General features: G+C 41.2%; 1 protein-coding gene across 2 annotated transcripts in view; it reads left to right on the top strand.

Moving 5' to 3' along the window:
* SNX24 (sorting nexin 24) overlaps nt 1–15,624 on the top strand; it is a 175,615-nt gene that overhangs the window by 94,887 nt on the left and 65,104 nt on the right. For both annotated transcript variants that reach the window (XM_061150909.1, XM_061150910.1), the window contains exon 3: nt 14,613–14,717. In XM_061150909.1, the coding sequence (XP_061006892.1) occupies nt 14,613–14,717 (105 nt within the window). The remainder of the gene's footprint in view (nt 1–14,612; nt 14,718–15,624) is intronic.

Below are 15,624 nucleotides of genomic sequence, written 5' to 3'. Positions count from 1 at the left end.
GCTGCCATGTTGTACAATTTTATCCTTTTATTAGAATTTTGGTTCTCCAGTTTCCATGTTTGACTTTGTTGTGTACTTTTTTTACATAGAATATTCTCTCTTTAAATCAATTATTATTATTTTTTTGAATATTCAGTTATTTCTGCAGTGGATGCAGTTTGCTCTGTTGCCAGTGTACTGATTTCTCTTACACTGTACATTGTATTTCTCACTTATTAAAAGTTTTTAGCCAATGTTCCCAAATTCTAAAATCATATATGAACTACTAATAAGTGCTTTGCACCTTTAAAATAATAGATGCATGGTTCATATCCGTGTACCACAAACTCAACAATTCCTCCTGGCTTACTGTCAGGCCCATTTAGAGACAAACTAAAACCATTACTCATTTGACAGTTTATATAATTATCTGAAGATTATTATTATACTTCTCTCAAGCTCATAATTTTGTATAATTATTATTATCCTTCTCTCAAAACATTCTCATCCTCTGCACTTTTCTTAAGATTTCTTTCTAATTTTTTGAAAAATTCAGGAGGTTTTTTTTTTTTTTCCTTTCCTATGTGCTTTACTTTCCTCCCCTCAAGTAAGCTGGTTTTTAGATAATAAAGCTAAATCTTGCGGAAAGTTTGGAGGTGGGGGAAGTAACCCATTCAGTTTGGTTCAGTCGCTCAGTCATGTCCAACTCTTTGTGACCCCATGAATCGCAGCATGCCAGGCCTCCCTGTCCATTCACCAACTCCCGGAGTTTACTCAAACTCATGTCCATCGAATCGGTGATGCCATTCAGCCATCTCATCCTCTGTCGTCCCTTTCTCCTCCTGCCCCCAATCCCTCCCAGCATCAGGGTCTTTTCCAATGAGTCAGCTCTTCGCATGAGGTGGCCAAAGTATTGGAGTTTCAGCTTCAGCATCAGTCCTTCCAATGAACACCCAGGACTGATCTGCTTTAGGATGGACTGGTTGGATCTCCTTGCAGTCCAAGGGACTCTCAAGAGTCTTCTCCAAAACCATAGTTCAAAAGCATCAATTTTTTGGCGCTCAGCTTTCTTCACAGTCCAACTCTCACATCCATACATGACCACTGGAAAAACCATAGCCTTGACCAGACAGACCTTTGTTGGCAAAGTAATGTCTCTGCTTTTTAATATGCTATCTAGGTTGGTCATAATTTTCCTTCCAAGGAGTAAGCGTCTTTTAATTTCATGGCTGCAGTCACCATCTGCAGTGATTTTGGAACCCAAAAAAATAAAGTCTGACACTGTTTCCACTGTCTCCCCATCTATTTCCCATGAGGTGATGGGACCGAATGCCGTGATCTTAGTTTTCTGAATGTTGAGCTTTAAGCCAACTTTTTCACTCTCCTCTTTCACTTTCATCAAGAGGCTTTTCGGTTCCTCTTCACTTTCTGCCATAAGGGTGGTATCATCTGCATATCTGAGGTTATTGATACTTCTCCCAGCAGTCTTGGTTCCAGCTTGTGCTTCTTCCAGCCCAGCGTTTCTCATGATGTACTCTGCATAGAAGTTAAATAAGCAGGGTAACCCAGTAGTCACATATATTTCTACTGTGCTGCTACAATTACTGTTTTCCTTCCTTCGTTGTCTTGCAGTTTTTTAAATTTTATTTTGTTTTTATTTGGAGGATAATTATTTACTTTATTGTGTTGGTTTCTGCCATTTGTCAGCATGAATCACCCATAGGTATACATATGTCCCCTTCCTCTTGAAGCTCCCTCCCACCTCATTCCCCATCCCAGCCCTCTAGCTTGTGACAGCGCACCACCTTTGGGGTCTCTGTCACACAGCAAACTCCCACTAGCAATCTACTTTACACACGGTGATGAATGCGTTTCTATGCTACTCTCTCAAATTATCCCACCTCTCTCTCCCCGACTGTGTCCGAAAGTCTGTTCTGTATGTCTGCGTCTCCACTGCTGCCCTGTAAATAGGTTCATCAGTACCATCTTTCTAGATTCCATATGTATGCATTAGTATATATTTGTCTTTCTCGAACTTCACTTTGCGTAATAGGCTCTAGGTTCATCCATCTCATTAGAACCAACTCAAATGCATTCCTTTTTATGGCTGAGTAGTATTCCATGGTGTATATATGCCACAGCTTCTTCATGCATTCATCTGTCAGTGGACATCTGGGTGGCTTACAAGTCCTAGCTGTTGTACATAGTGTGCTGCAGTGAACTTTGAGGTTCATGTGTCTTTTTCAGTTATGGCTTCCTCAGGGTATATGCCCAGTATTGGGATTGCTGGGTCATATGGTAGTTTTATTCCTAGTTTTTTAAGGAATCTCCATACTGTTCTCCATTTCTTGCATTTTCTAATGGAACAAATGCTACTGTGTTGCAGGATTCCCTCATGGTGATAATATGGTATAAAAGCTAAGTGTAGAATTTCTGGTGTCAGAAATGTTCCTGAACCTGCCTTTACCTTGGAGCAAGTTGAGGTCCTCCATTTCCCTAGTTTTAATATGGGAACAATGAAGGTGCTAACTGCTTAGGATTATTTTACAGACTAAATGAAATCGTGTGCATCACATGGTCAACTTCTGATGATGGATAGTCTTCATTACATATAGTTTTGTTTTTTTTCCATATCCAAGGTGGTTTTGAGCTAGATTACAAAAGGAGCATTCTCTGTCAAAGAGTATGACTATTTTTACAGCTTTGGTTATGTATTGCCAAATTATTTTTTTTTTTTTTACAAAATGATTATAGCTGGTTTATAATGCAGCCAGCAAGCATGAAATTACCTCATCAGCTTTGAATATTAGCCCCCCCCCAATATTTGTTTACTTAGCAAGCAATGTGTGTTGCCTTGTTGCTGCTTTAGTTGGTATTTCTTACATATATGATTGTAGTCCCTCTTTTTGTAATTCCATTTATGTGCTTTCCCATTTATCTGCTAGGGCCTCCATTGTTTTTGCTTGTTAGTTTGCATAGCCTATTAATAAAATGTTAGTCACTTGATGAAACTATTTCACTATGGACTTCTTTATTTTGGCTATGATATTTTAAATTATAAAAGTTTAACATTTTTATGATCTCAAACATATGTCTATTTTCACTCCCAGATTTTATGTAGGATTGGTTTTTCTTCCAGCACTCTGGAAAAATTTGATTTCACTTTCTTTTAGTTTTTCTTGATTGGTTATTTTTTAAACTATGAATTTTGGATGACCTGAATCCAAACAAATGGTTATTAAATTACAAAGTCCTGGGCATCACCAGTCATGCTGAATTGAATCACTGTGATGGAGCCCAGAAATCTGTATGTTAAACCAGCATCCCAGATGACCTTCATGCTCACTGAAGCTTGAGAATTCCTATTGTGTGGTTCCATTTACAATGTGGATTGTACAATGTGTACAATCCATTTTACAATTGATGTGGTGTCCATCTCTTAGACATAACCCTCCCTACATTACCCCCATCACACACACACTGAAGCCACAAGGTTTGAAACCGTGGAAGTCTTTCCTGCCTTTCTCTTCTCTTTCATTTCCAGAGTGTCAACAAACCTATTGATTCATTCTTCCAAACTTCTGTAATATGTGCCATTTAATTTTTCATTTTCTGCTCTTATCATCTCAGTTCAGTGTCTTGCTACTTCATGTATTTCTTTAACTGTTGCAGATCCTTTTCTTTTTATTCATCCTCTGGTCCAGATAATCTTCCTAAAGCACTATTTTCATCTTCATTTTTTAGCTCAAAAACACTGAAATGAGCGTGTATTATCTACCAACTTGATGAAATTCACGTTGACTATCAAAACCAGAAATCTTAAACTGTGCATTAGTTTTCTGTTACTGTTGTACCAAATCATCACAAACGTAGTGGCTTAAGACATTTGTTGTTTCACTTTGAATGTGTCGGTAGGGGTATGTTCGTTCTGGGGGCTCTAGAAGAGAATCCGTTTCCTTGCCTTTTCCAGCTTCTGGAGGCTGTCATTTTTCATGGCCTTCTTCTGTCTTCAAAGTCAGAAAGCACATCTTCTGTTTCCATTATTTCCTGTCATCACATCTCCTCTCTCTGACCCAGACACTTCTGCCTCCCCTTGAGATTATATCGGGCCTACCTGGATGAGCTTAGTTGCCAGTTGTGTCTGACTCTTTGCAACCCCATGGACTGTAGCCCTCCAGGCTCCTCTGTCCACGGGATTCTCCAGGCAAGAATACTGGAGTGGGTAGCCATTCCTTTCTTGAGGGGATCTTCCTGACCCAGAGGTTGAACCTGCATCTCCTGCATTGGCAGGTCGATTCTTCACCTGCTGAGCCATCAGGGAAGCCCAGTCTTTCCATCTATAAGTACTTCTTTTAATCACACCTATAAGGTAATATATTTAGAGGTTCCAAGGATTAGGACGTGGACATCTTTGGGAGGACCAGGATTCTGCCTACCATATACCCCTTTACTGGCCAGCTGTTTTTCTCTCTGCTTCTCCTAAGAAAATGCTAGTGGCAGCCAAGCCAGTCTTCCCCATCAACCCAGTATATGAAGATCCCTGCCTCTCTGACTTTGCCATACTGCTTTCCCTCTGTTCTCATCTGTTTAAATAAAACTGAAACATTTCAGGTTCTTCTTCAAGGTGAGTTTTTTTTATTCCTGAATCTCTCTGTCCTTGGAACTCCTTTCCCTTTTAGAATGGAGATTTCTACTTAAATTAAAAACAGCTATGAGATAATTTAAACTTTTTTGTTGTGTTAGTCACTCAGTCATGTCTGACTCTTTGCGAGCCCATGGACTATAGCCTACCAGGATCCTCTGTCCATGGAATTCTCCAGGAGATCTCTCTGACCCAGGGATTGAACCCAGGTCTCCTGCAGTGCAAACAGATTCTTTACTATCTGAGCCACCAGGGAAGTCCCAATTAAAATTTAGTTATCCCTAAGTTTTATCTAACTAGAAGATACGTTTTAAAAAACTAGGAACTGTGTCCTTAACTAGACTATCCAGGTGATCATTTTATATTGCATAGAAATATCCAGTCAGTACTAGGAACTAACGTAGTGTTTGTAGGTTAATTGTACTTCAAAAACAAACTCATAGAAAAGAAGTCAAATTTGTGGTTACCAGAGGCGGGAGTGGGTGAGGGGTCGGGGAGTGTCTTGGGGGAAATAGAATTGGATTAAGGTAGTCAAAAGATTCAAACTTCCAGTTATAAAATAAATAAGTACTAGGGATGTAATGTATATCACAATAAATATAATCAACACTGCTGCACATTATATATGAACATTGTTAAGAGAGTAAATCCTAAGAGTTCTCATCACAAGGAAAAATATTTTTTTATTTCTCTAATTTTATATGAGATGATGGATAGTCACTGAACTTATTGTGGCAACCATTTCATGATGTATGTAAGTAAAATCATCATACTGTACACCTTAAACTTAGGTAGTGCTATGTGTCACTAAAATCTCAAAAAAAAAAAAAAACTAGAAGGGAAAAAAAATGAATGAATAAATAAAAAAAGGAACCATGTCTTTTGTATCTCCCTCACTGTCCGTTAGTGTTGGGCACATATTAGGCATTAACTAAGTATTTGGCAAATGAGATATTTGGAGAACATTATGGATTTTTATTAATTACTGGGGGAATATTTGGTCAACAAGAACAGTTTTTATTGTGGGAGTTTAGTCTACGGTAAGTCTAACCACTTCCCTGGTGGCTCAGATGGTAAAGCGTCTGCCTACAATGACGGAGACCGATCCCTGGGTCGGGAAGATCTGCTGGAGAAGGAAATGGCAACCTACTCCAGCACTCTTGCCCGGAAAATCCCATGGACGGAGGAGCCTGGCAGGCTACAGTCTATGGGGTCACAAAGAGTTGGACACAACTGAGCAAGTTCCTTTCACTTCATTTAACCCCAGGTTACCCTTGTCCCTGTTCTTCTCTGGTCACTCTTAGCATGCATGTGCGTGCTCAGCTGCTCAGTCGTGTCCAACTCTTAGTGACCCCATGGCTGTAGCTCTCCAGGCTCCTCTGTCCATGGGATTTCCCAGGCAAGAACACTGGAGTGGGTTGCCATGCCCTCCTCCAGGGGATCTTCCTGACCCAGGGATCGAACCCACATCTCCGGCATGGCAGGCGGATTCTTTACCACTGTGCCACCTGGGAAGGTACACTCTTAGCATAGTATCTTAAAACAAAAGTTGTAGGGTTCGCTCCTTACGGCTCAGACCCAGGCTGTGACAGGATAAGACAAGGGCCTTCTCCACGCTCCCCCAGCCCAGGCTCTGCCCCTTTGCAGCCAAGGTGTTTGCACTGTCAGCGTTGGGTCCCTGAAAGTAGCTCTGCCTTCCTTGGCCCAAATCTTCGGTGTGGAGAGGAAACATCTCCGCCTGGCAAAATGCTAGACACAGTTCACGTGGCCTTCCCAGCTGTTTCCTGTCCATTCTCAACCAGCCTTTTATTCACAAAGGTTTCCAGGAACCCTGGTGCTGGTTCCTTCCTAAATGAACAAGTTCTTGTGCCTGCCCACTTTTGGCTTGTGTAGACTCTTGCCTTCTCATATTTAATTTAACGAAGTCCACGTTTCAGAAGAACCAAAAAACTGCCGTATGGGGTTAAACTGGGGTATAGTACCTTGTGAACTGTCCTTGAAGGGAACCCTGAGAAGACAGGATGACAACATGAAGTCAAGGACTGAATGCCCACCCCCTACCCACCATGAGCTGTTCCCCACTTCTTTCTCTAACATTTTTTTCCTCTTTTCATCGTTTTATTCCCGTGCTTGGGGAAAGTATTTCTGTTCCTTTTGGTGGAAAATGGTTGCTATCACCAGTGTACATAGGGCAGGTCTTTGTGGGGTAAGTTCTGTGTAAAGTCCTCTAACAGTATGAAGAGGGAAGGGAGTGGTCCTACCAGGCAGAGGGGGATTATGTTTGTGGCATCATGGAATCTGGTTGCTATCTGTGGGGATCAGAAAGGCCGCTGGTCTGGACGCAGCCTGGCCCAGACAGTTAATCATCGGATGGAGCTGCAGAAGAGTATTTTTCTTGTAAGCAGCTGAGCCCTCCTGGAAACACATTGTCTTGGGTTTGTCTCTCCTCATCTCAAGCCATTCATTACTCACCTACAAATGCTGTCACCGAACCCAGCAGCTACGATGATCGGCTTCCTCCGTACTTCTGACATAAATAAAAAGGGGAAATCTTTTCAGCACTGTATCTTCAAGATTTTTTTTTTTAAAAAGGAGAGAGAGACAGATAATGGAGTTGATTTTCTATTCTGAAACCTAAGAAATGTTGTGGTTCAGTTGTGTTAAAGGAAATTTCTTCATGTTTAAGGTAAAACTTAAGAAGTTTATTAGCACAGGATAATTAGCAATTTTTGGCTTTGTTCTTATTTGAGAAAGACCTCAGATAGTGTAGCGATGAGGTATATGTTTATTCTCTTACGGGAATTCATCAATTATTCCTTTCATCCCACCCAGGACTGAATCAGTCTCATCAATAAATAAATATGTTATAATATTTCCCATTGAACATAATAGAACCCACTTTGACTCCATGCTTCCCTCCTGTGTTCACCACCTTGCTCTCCTCTCTCAGTATAATTCCTAGGAAGAGGCGTCTCTGCCTTCCTGCTTCGGCATTTCTGACTTTGTAGTGTCTGCGCAGTCTGATCACGTCTCTTCTAGAACCACTTTCTTAACTCGGCTTACCATTTCACTGCCTCCTCACTGCTTGTCTAGCCTCTGTTCTCTGCCCCTCAGAGTTGGGTGTCTCAGACCAAGGCCTTTGCATTAGTTTTCTACTGCAGCATTATAATGGCCACAGACTTAGCATCTTTAACAAGATAATGTGTTACCTCAGAGTTCCCATGGATCAGGAGTCGGAGCACAGGTTAGCCAGATTCTCTGCTTGTGGTCTCATGGGGCTTAAATCAGATGCTGCCAAGGCTGTGGTCTCATCTGAAGCTCAGGATCCTCTTTACTCTCCTATCCTCATATGAGTGGAAGTCAGTTCCTTGCAGTTGTAGGACTGAGGTCCATTCTTTTCTTGCTGACTGTTAGCCAGGGACTGTTCTCAGCTCCTCGAGACCATCCTCAAATCCTAGCCATGTGTCCCTGTGGTTACCCACAGCTCACTTCTTCAAAGCCAGGCGTCTGCTAGGACTGGATCTCATAGAGTGGAATTCAGTCAAAGGAGTGACTGTCTTACTTCATTCACCAGTCCTCTCCAGATCCAAGGGAGGAATTTTACAGGCATGTAAAAGAAGGCAAGGTCTTAGGAGCTTCTCAGGATTCTGCCCCTCACAGCCCTTTTCCTCTGTCTAGACCTAATTCCCAATGTCATGGCATCTGGCTCTGTAGCTCTCAGTATCACTCAAATATTCTCCCTCCCAGTTTACAGACCCATATCCAACTGCCTACACGTTTTCTCTACTTGAATGCTGACCTGAAATCACCAAAATGGAACAATTCCTTTGTGTTAGGAATATCTTTTCTTGGATATGATAGAAACTTGACTGGTTTTCTTAAACAAGTAAGAGATTAATAATTCTCATATTGCAAGAAAACTAAAGGCAGGTAGTCCAAGTTGATGTAGCAATTCTACCATATCCATGTGTCAAGCTCCTTTTATCTTTCTGCTTTACCTTCTTCAGCTTAGCCCATGACTTTCACTCTCTGGTTCCAACATAGCTGCTGTCTCTTCAGCATTACTTCCATGTTTCTGGCAGGAAGAAAGGCCTTTTTTCTCTTTTTTGAGAAAAAGAGGAGACCTACTCAGTGGACTAACACTGCATTTCTTCTGTTTTTGTTTGTTTTATTGCCTTTTTTTGTTTTTATTGTTTATTTTTGGCTATGCTGGGTCTTCACGGCCGTGTGGGCTTTCTGCAGTTGTGGCTCCCAGGCCCTAAGGCACAGGCTCAGTAGTTGTGGCACTCAGGCTTAATTGCCCCAGCAGCACATGGGTCAGACCTGTGTCTCCTGTATCCTCACATGGATTCTTCGCCACTGAGCCAGCAGTGCACCCCCTACACTACATTTCATTAACAACTCCGTCACATGGTGATCCTCATTACCAAGGAACCTGGAAAATTAGGATTTTTTGCTTAGCATAGTCACCCTCTGAATGACATTTGTGTTTTGTTTTTTTTTACAAGAAGAAGGGGGAAGTGAATTTTGGATAGGCAGCCTGCAGTATCAGCCATATCCTTACTCATATGATGTGTGATTTTGCTGCAAGTGACTCTAGAGCCAAAATAATGGTGACCTTAACACATATTCCTTTATTTCTCCCTTATGTAATGACTAGGGCTAATGTAACAGTTACATGATTCTCAGGGACCCTGACTTTTGTGACTTTCCTCTTCTCAACACATAGCTTCTGTCTCATGGTGGAAGGTGACTGCTCCAGGTCTAGCCCTTACGTGGGTGCCAGCAGGAAGGAGGAAAGGAAAGAAGGAATAGTCCTTCCCTTTAAGAACATTTCCTGGGCTTCCCTGGTGGCTCAGTAGTAAAGAACCCACCTGGCAATGCAGGACACACGAGTTCAATCCCTGATCCAGGAAGATCCCACCTGCCACAGACCAGCTAAGCCCATGTGCCACAATTGAGCCTGTGCTCCAGAGCCTGGGAACTGCAGCTCCTGAAGCCTGTGCGATCTATATAGCCCATGCTCCGCAGCAAGAGAAGCTGCCTCAGTGAGAAACCTGTGTATCACAACTAGAGAGTAGCCCCTGCTCACCACAACTAGAGAAAAATCCAGGCAGCACAGACGCCGCACAAGACGCACCACAGCCAAAAATGCATAAATAAATAAATTTATTTTTTAAAAGCTTTTTTCCTTAAAAAAAAAAAAAGAATACTTCCTGAAAGTTGCACAAACGTTACCTGCCTTTGTCCAGAATTCAGTCATTCAGCTCCACATAGCTTCTAGGGAGACTGGGAGATGTATTCTTTATTCTGGGCAGTCATGTCCTCAGCTGAAAATCAGGAGTTCTGTTCTATAGAACTTCAGGGAGGTCACTTTAGGGAGGTAAGTAGTGTTCTCTGCCACCTACTCTAAACCTGGCGTTCTACCACCTTTTAGTAAACAGAATGCTGCCAGATGAGGTCAGAAACCCAAAAGAGTCAAGGTCCTGGAGTCATTCTAACCACCTCCACTTTTCACCTCCGGTCCCAGCCTTCAGCTTCTCCCCAGCCCACTGCCAGGACCATCGCCCACATCCCCGTCCTTCTTGCCTGGACTTCCTTAGGGACTGCTGACTGATCTGCCTGCTGTGATTCCACCCCCTACAGTCCATCTTGCTCATAGAATCTAGCACAATCTCTTTAAAGTAAAAATTGTATCAAGTCATTCCCTTGTTTAAAACAGTGTGTTTCCCATGTGAAATGAGAGTCCAGTTCCCACCATCGCCTCCAAGGCCCCACACTGTCTGATACGGCTGCCTCTCTGGCTCAGCTTTTTGAACAACAGGCTCGGCCCTCCCTTTCCACTGCTCTGCCTCTGCTGGAACGTTCCTTCTCCAGCCACTTACCTGGCGGCTCCCTCCCAGCGTGATTCAGATGGCTCCTCAGACATTCTCACTTAACACAGGCCCTTCCCTGCCCCAGTGCACACACCGTCTGTTACTGTCTGCCTTCACCCTGTTTTATTAACTCTTTTCTTGTTTTTTTGTCTTTCCCGGAAGCCCCACAAAGGCAGGAGTGTCTCTAACACAGAGGAGAAGCATACTGTCTTCTGTTTCATGACCTTCTTTAAGGCCTCTTTGTCTTCCCTGGTACTTACTTTTATTCTTTTTTTTTCTGATAGACCAAAGAATAATGTACCCTAACAAATCTTGAATTTGTCCATCTTACCCATGCTGTCTGTTGCATGGAGTCAGCCTTCTTCTGGGCAGCTGCCTTCTCCAAGTGCTCTGACCTCCTGCTCTAAACTGCGCAGATAGTTCTCAGGCCTGCTATGCACAGCTGCCCTTGGACTTCCCCTCTCCATGATGATGGCACAGAGTTATGAGTCCTGATACCAGTTTTCCTCTTCCTTGCTTTAATTTGTCAGTTTTCTGGAATTACATGTTTACTTCTGTGTAAAGAAGGAAGGGCAGGTAAACCTTCTCTCACACTTTATTCATGATACGCTAGTTATAGAAATGTATATCAGATTAGATCTTTGAAGCATTGCTCTAGCGTTCATTATTGCTGATGACAAGTCAGTTGCCAGTGTGGCTCTGCTTTCTTTGTTTGCCAACTAATGTTTTTCTCTCTGTCTTCTCTTTTTCCTTGATATTCTGAAATCTCAGCAGATGAATGTCAGTAAATATAGATTCTTTTTAAACATTATGCTGGCAGTGGGTTCTTAATCTGAAGACATATATTAGGTCATAGAAAAACTTTTTTCTTTGAAACTGTCTTTTATTCTTTATTACTTTCATACTAAATCCCCTGGATTAATCCTATATGCATTTTTATCTTTTCACCTACCTTTTCTCTCATTTTGTTTATTCTATGCTTTGAGAGACTTCCATGATTTTATATTCTTCCTCTTTTAATTTATTGATTTCTCTGTCATGTTCTTTACTTTCTGAAATCTTTCTTCTCTGATTATTTTCTTTTCATAGCAACCGTTCCTGTTTAATAGAAGCATGATCTTCTCAAATCTCTCTGCAGATACTAAACAGAATTTTTAAAGATCTCTTTATTATTTGATTTATGTTCCTTTTGGAATTAGTTGCTCCATTTGTTTTTCTTATCCTCTCTCCTTTGTAGTGCTCGCTTTCCTATGAAAGCAATCCTTGATTGTCCATCCAGTTAGATGAATTATTCTAGGTATTTTTCACTGCTTCCTTCACTTTGAATGCATAAGTCTGGTCCCTCTGTAGGGTGTTTGTCAACTGAAGGGCTTCATTATAGGGAATGAGGGGAGAGAGGCAGATTCTAGGCTGGGAACCTCATGAAAACCGGAATGACCAGGATGGCAAACACCCTACTTCAACCCAAACATTTCATGAGATTTCCTTAGGATGCTGACCCTCTTTTTTTTTTTTTCCTCATTGGAGGATAATTGCTTTACAATGTTATGTTGCTTTCTGCTGCACAGCAGTGTGAATCAGCCATAAGTATACATATGTCCCCTCCCTCTTGAGTCTCCCACCCACCCCCAACCCACCCCACCCCTCTATGTCATGGCAGAGCACCAGTTTGAGCTCCTTCTCTTATATAGCAAATTCTTACTGGCTATCTATTTTACATATGGTCATATATATGTTTCAGTTCTACTCTCTCAGTTCATCCTACCCTCTCCTTCCCCCGCTGTGTCCACAAGTATGTTCTCTCTGACACGGACCCTTTTTATAGAATAGGGGTGTGCATGCTTAGGGATAACACTGGGCTGCTATTTATCTCTGTGGTCTTTGGCACAGGCTAAGACATAGTCAGTACCGCTTCTTGTTCCCTCCTCCTCTTAACGCCAGTCCTGAGCACACAGCCTCTCAGGCTTCTGAGAAGACTGACATCCAGACCCTTTGCAGTCTACTTGCTGAGGAGGTCTGGGCTGGGGCTTCCTCTGCTCCAGTCCTTTCTTTAGCGTCATGCTCCTGCTTTCTATCTTTTACAAAGCTGTTAATCTCTTGCTTGGTGATGGCTCCTTCCTCCTTGCCCTGTTCTCTGTGTTGTTGTGAGTCCTATTTCCATTGGCATTCTTTTTTTAATGTCTTCCAGGGTTAAATTCAGGTCTATGAAACAGAAAGTCCACATGCCAGTAACTTAAAAATAGGAGCGGGGGGTGAGGGGGGACTTATTTTTTTTTTTTTGTCTTTAAAAACAAGTCAGGCTGTTGTGGCAGCTCCAGGAGGTGCTCAGGTACTGACTCTATTTTTTCTGCTCAGTCATCTGGACACCTGTCTTCCATCTTCAGAACTCTCACCTCATGGTGGCAGATGGTCATGGCAGCTCCAGCCATCACAGTCACATTCTAGGGTGGAAGAGGTTAAGGGGAAATAGGACAGATGGTGCAAGTGAGCTGAGTGTGCTGCACTTAGTATTTAGGGAAAACTTTTCTTTATGACTTCTAATTACCTTTGGCCCCCACTCTTTGCAAGGGAATGTGGGAAATTAAAGCTGAATTTAGCTGAATACAATATTATTTCCAATAATTTAGGAGTCTGATGAGCAAGTGAACAAGGAGGATAGATTTGGGTTTGCAGCTAGCACTTTTACCCTATGTTAGCAGCACTTCAGGTGTGAATGGAGGAAGCAAACACAGGCTCAGCCTAACATCTTGAACCAGAAGCACTGATCTTTGAAGTGCACAAGACTCCTCCTTTCAGCCTAGACTGCTTAGTGGTAAATATATGCTTATGAATGAGAAAAAATTTTTATTGCAGTTTTAGATCCTGGGGTTTAGCTGTCTGTATGAATATTTTCTTAGAGTCATTATGCCATTTCTTCTCATGTAAAGGAGCAGTTCAGTAGGATTTCCAAGTTTTTAAATGAGAGCATTTAAATATTTCCACTTTAGAGGCAGTGTGTTAGTTTTTTATGCATTGCTGCTGTAAGAAGTTAGCATAAACTTAGTGACTTAAAACAACACAAATTTATTATCTTATGCCTCTCAAGGTCAGAGATCCAAATTGAGTTTCGTTGAGCTAAAATTAAGATATGAATGGGTTGTAGGAGATAATTGATTCCTTTCCCTTGTCAGCTTCCAGAGGTCACCTGGGCTCATGACCTTTACTTTGTCACCTAAGCCAGTCCTGTATCATCTTCCATTCTCTGATTCTGGTCCTCCTGCCTCCCTCTTATCAGGAGCCTTACGATTACATTGAGCCCACCTGTATAATCTAGGATAATCTCTCCATGGTAATATCGTGTAATCAGATACACACAGTAGTAGCTGGCCCTATAAGGTAATATTCACAGGTTTAGGATGTGGTAGGAGGAACCTGCAACAGGCAGCTCTAACTTAACTTCCAAAAGAATTTTCCTTTATTTATATAGTCCCTTAAAACTGCTGTCCAGAAAGGGCAGAGAACCCTTTAGCTGAGAACCATCACTCAGTTTTCATGAACAAAATTTAGACCTCATGCTTAGGAATATTGGAAGGATCAGTCTTTTTTGTTGTTGTTGTTGTTGTTTTAGTTCTTTTTATTATAGAACTTTTAAGAAACTCTCTATATGATGTGGTCTAGCTCATATGGCATTCCAGGAGCGATGATTATTGGCTGTTGCATTTCGTTTTGCCTTTTTCTGTGAACAATATGTAGAAAGACCTTTCATCAGAAATGTAGTTCTTCCAACCATAATGTTATTATATTCATTGATTTTGTAAATTATAAACTTCTATGCTTTCTTTATAATTCACATATTGAACTCTTAATTTTTCAGAAAAAAAAAATCCAATCTGTTATACCAGATGATGTATAACAATAACAACAACTACTAAAACAGAGAACTCATGTTCTGAAACATGAATATTTAGGAAAGCTAAAGAAAGAATTGTTGATGAGATTTCAGTGTATATATATTTTACTCTTTCTTTTTATTGGAGATCACAGTGGTTCACTTTCTTTTATTGGCTTTTCCCTCAAATAATGTCTTTATAATCAAAAGGCATTTTCTGTGTTTGTTTTCATTTCTGTCTTTATAGCTTAAGAAATGCATTAAAACTCCAGAAATTCCTTCTAAACATGTTCGGAACTGGGTCCCAAAAGTCTTAGAACAACGACGACAAGGTTTGGAAACATATTTACAGGTAAGATGTGTTTCAATCCTCAGTTAATATATTGTCACTTAAAGAATCATACAGCTCAATGTTTTTTCTCAGAACTTAAGGGTGAGATGCAGACTGTATCAAGAAGCTAAACATTCTGAACGAAAGGAAAGTTTAAAATTCTAAATATGTTATTGGTTGGTTCTTTTATTTTTAATTAGGTTCTATTTTAAAATGGTTATGTGGAAGTGAAAATTTAGTATAAAAGTACAAACCAATGTACAAGATGTCTGTCTATTTTTTTGTTCAACCTTACAAATTGCTTTTTTGTTTTTAGTTTTCCTCTTCAAGATTTGTCACTTCCTCATAGGGTCAGACGGTAAAGCATCTGCCTGCAATGCAGGAGAGCCGGGTTCGATCCCTGGGTCAGGAAGATTCCCTGGAGAAGGAAATGGCAACCCACTCCAGTACTCTTGCCTGGGAAATCCCATGGACAGAGGAACCTGGTAGGTTACAGTCCGTGGGGTTTCAAAGAGTCGGACACAATGGAGCGATTTCATTATTAGGGCTTCCCTGGTGGCATAGTGTTCCTAGCCTTTAGATGTGGAGTGTTCAAGATATAATGATAGAAACCATTTTCAGTGGGCCTGGCTGGTACACATCTGGAATCAAATTGAGAATAAAGATATAAAAATTGCCTCTGACAAAGTACTAACTTCTTCAAAAAGTAGAATGTGTGTTTTTAAAACAATCCATAGGACTCTGTTTCCTGCAGCTATGAGGAGCAAACAGATCTACCTAAGTAAGATAAGACAAAGCAGTCTCTCTGCCAAGTGACAGAAAAAAAAAAAAAAACAAAAGGAAAGAGTGAGGCAATGTCAACTTCTCCGAGTTTTAAAACAAAAAGTGCTAGTGGCCTCCGGTGAATAGTCAGTGTAGCCATCACTAA

Source organism: Dama dama, chromosome 9 (assembly GCF_033118175.1).
Source record: "Dama dama isolate Ldn47 chromosome 9, ASM3311817v1, whole genome shotgun sequence".
Lineage (NCBI taxonomy): Eukaryota > Metazoa > Chordata > Mammalia > Artiodactyla > Cervidae > Dama > Dama dama.
Note: the sequence above shows the minus strand (reverse complement) of the source record. Positions and strands in the feature narration are given on the sequence as shown.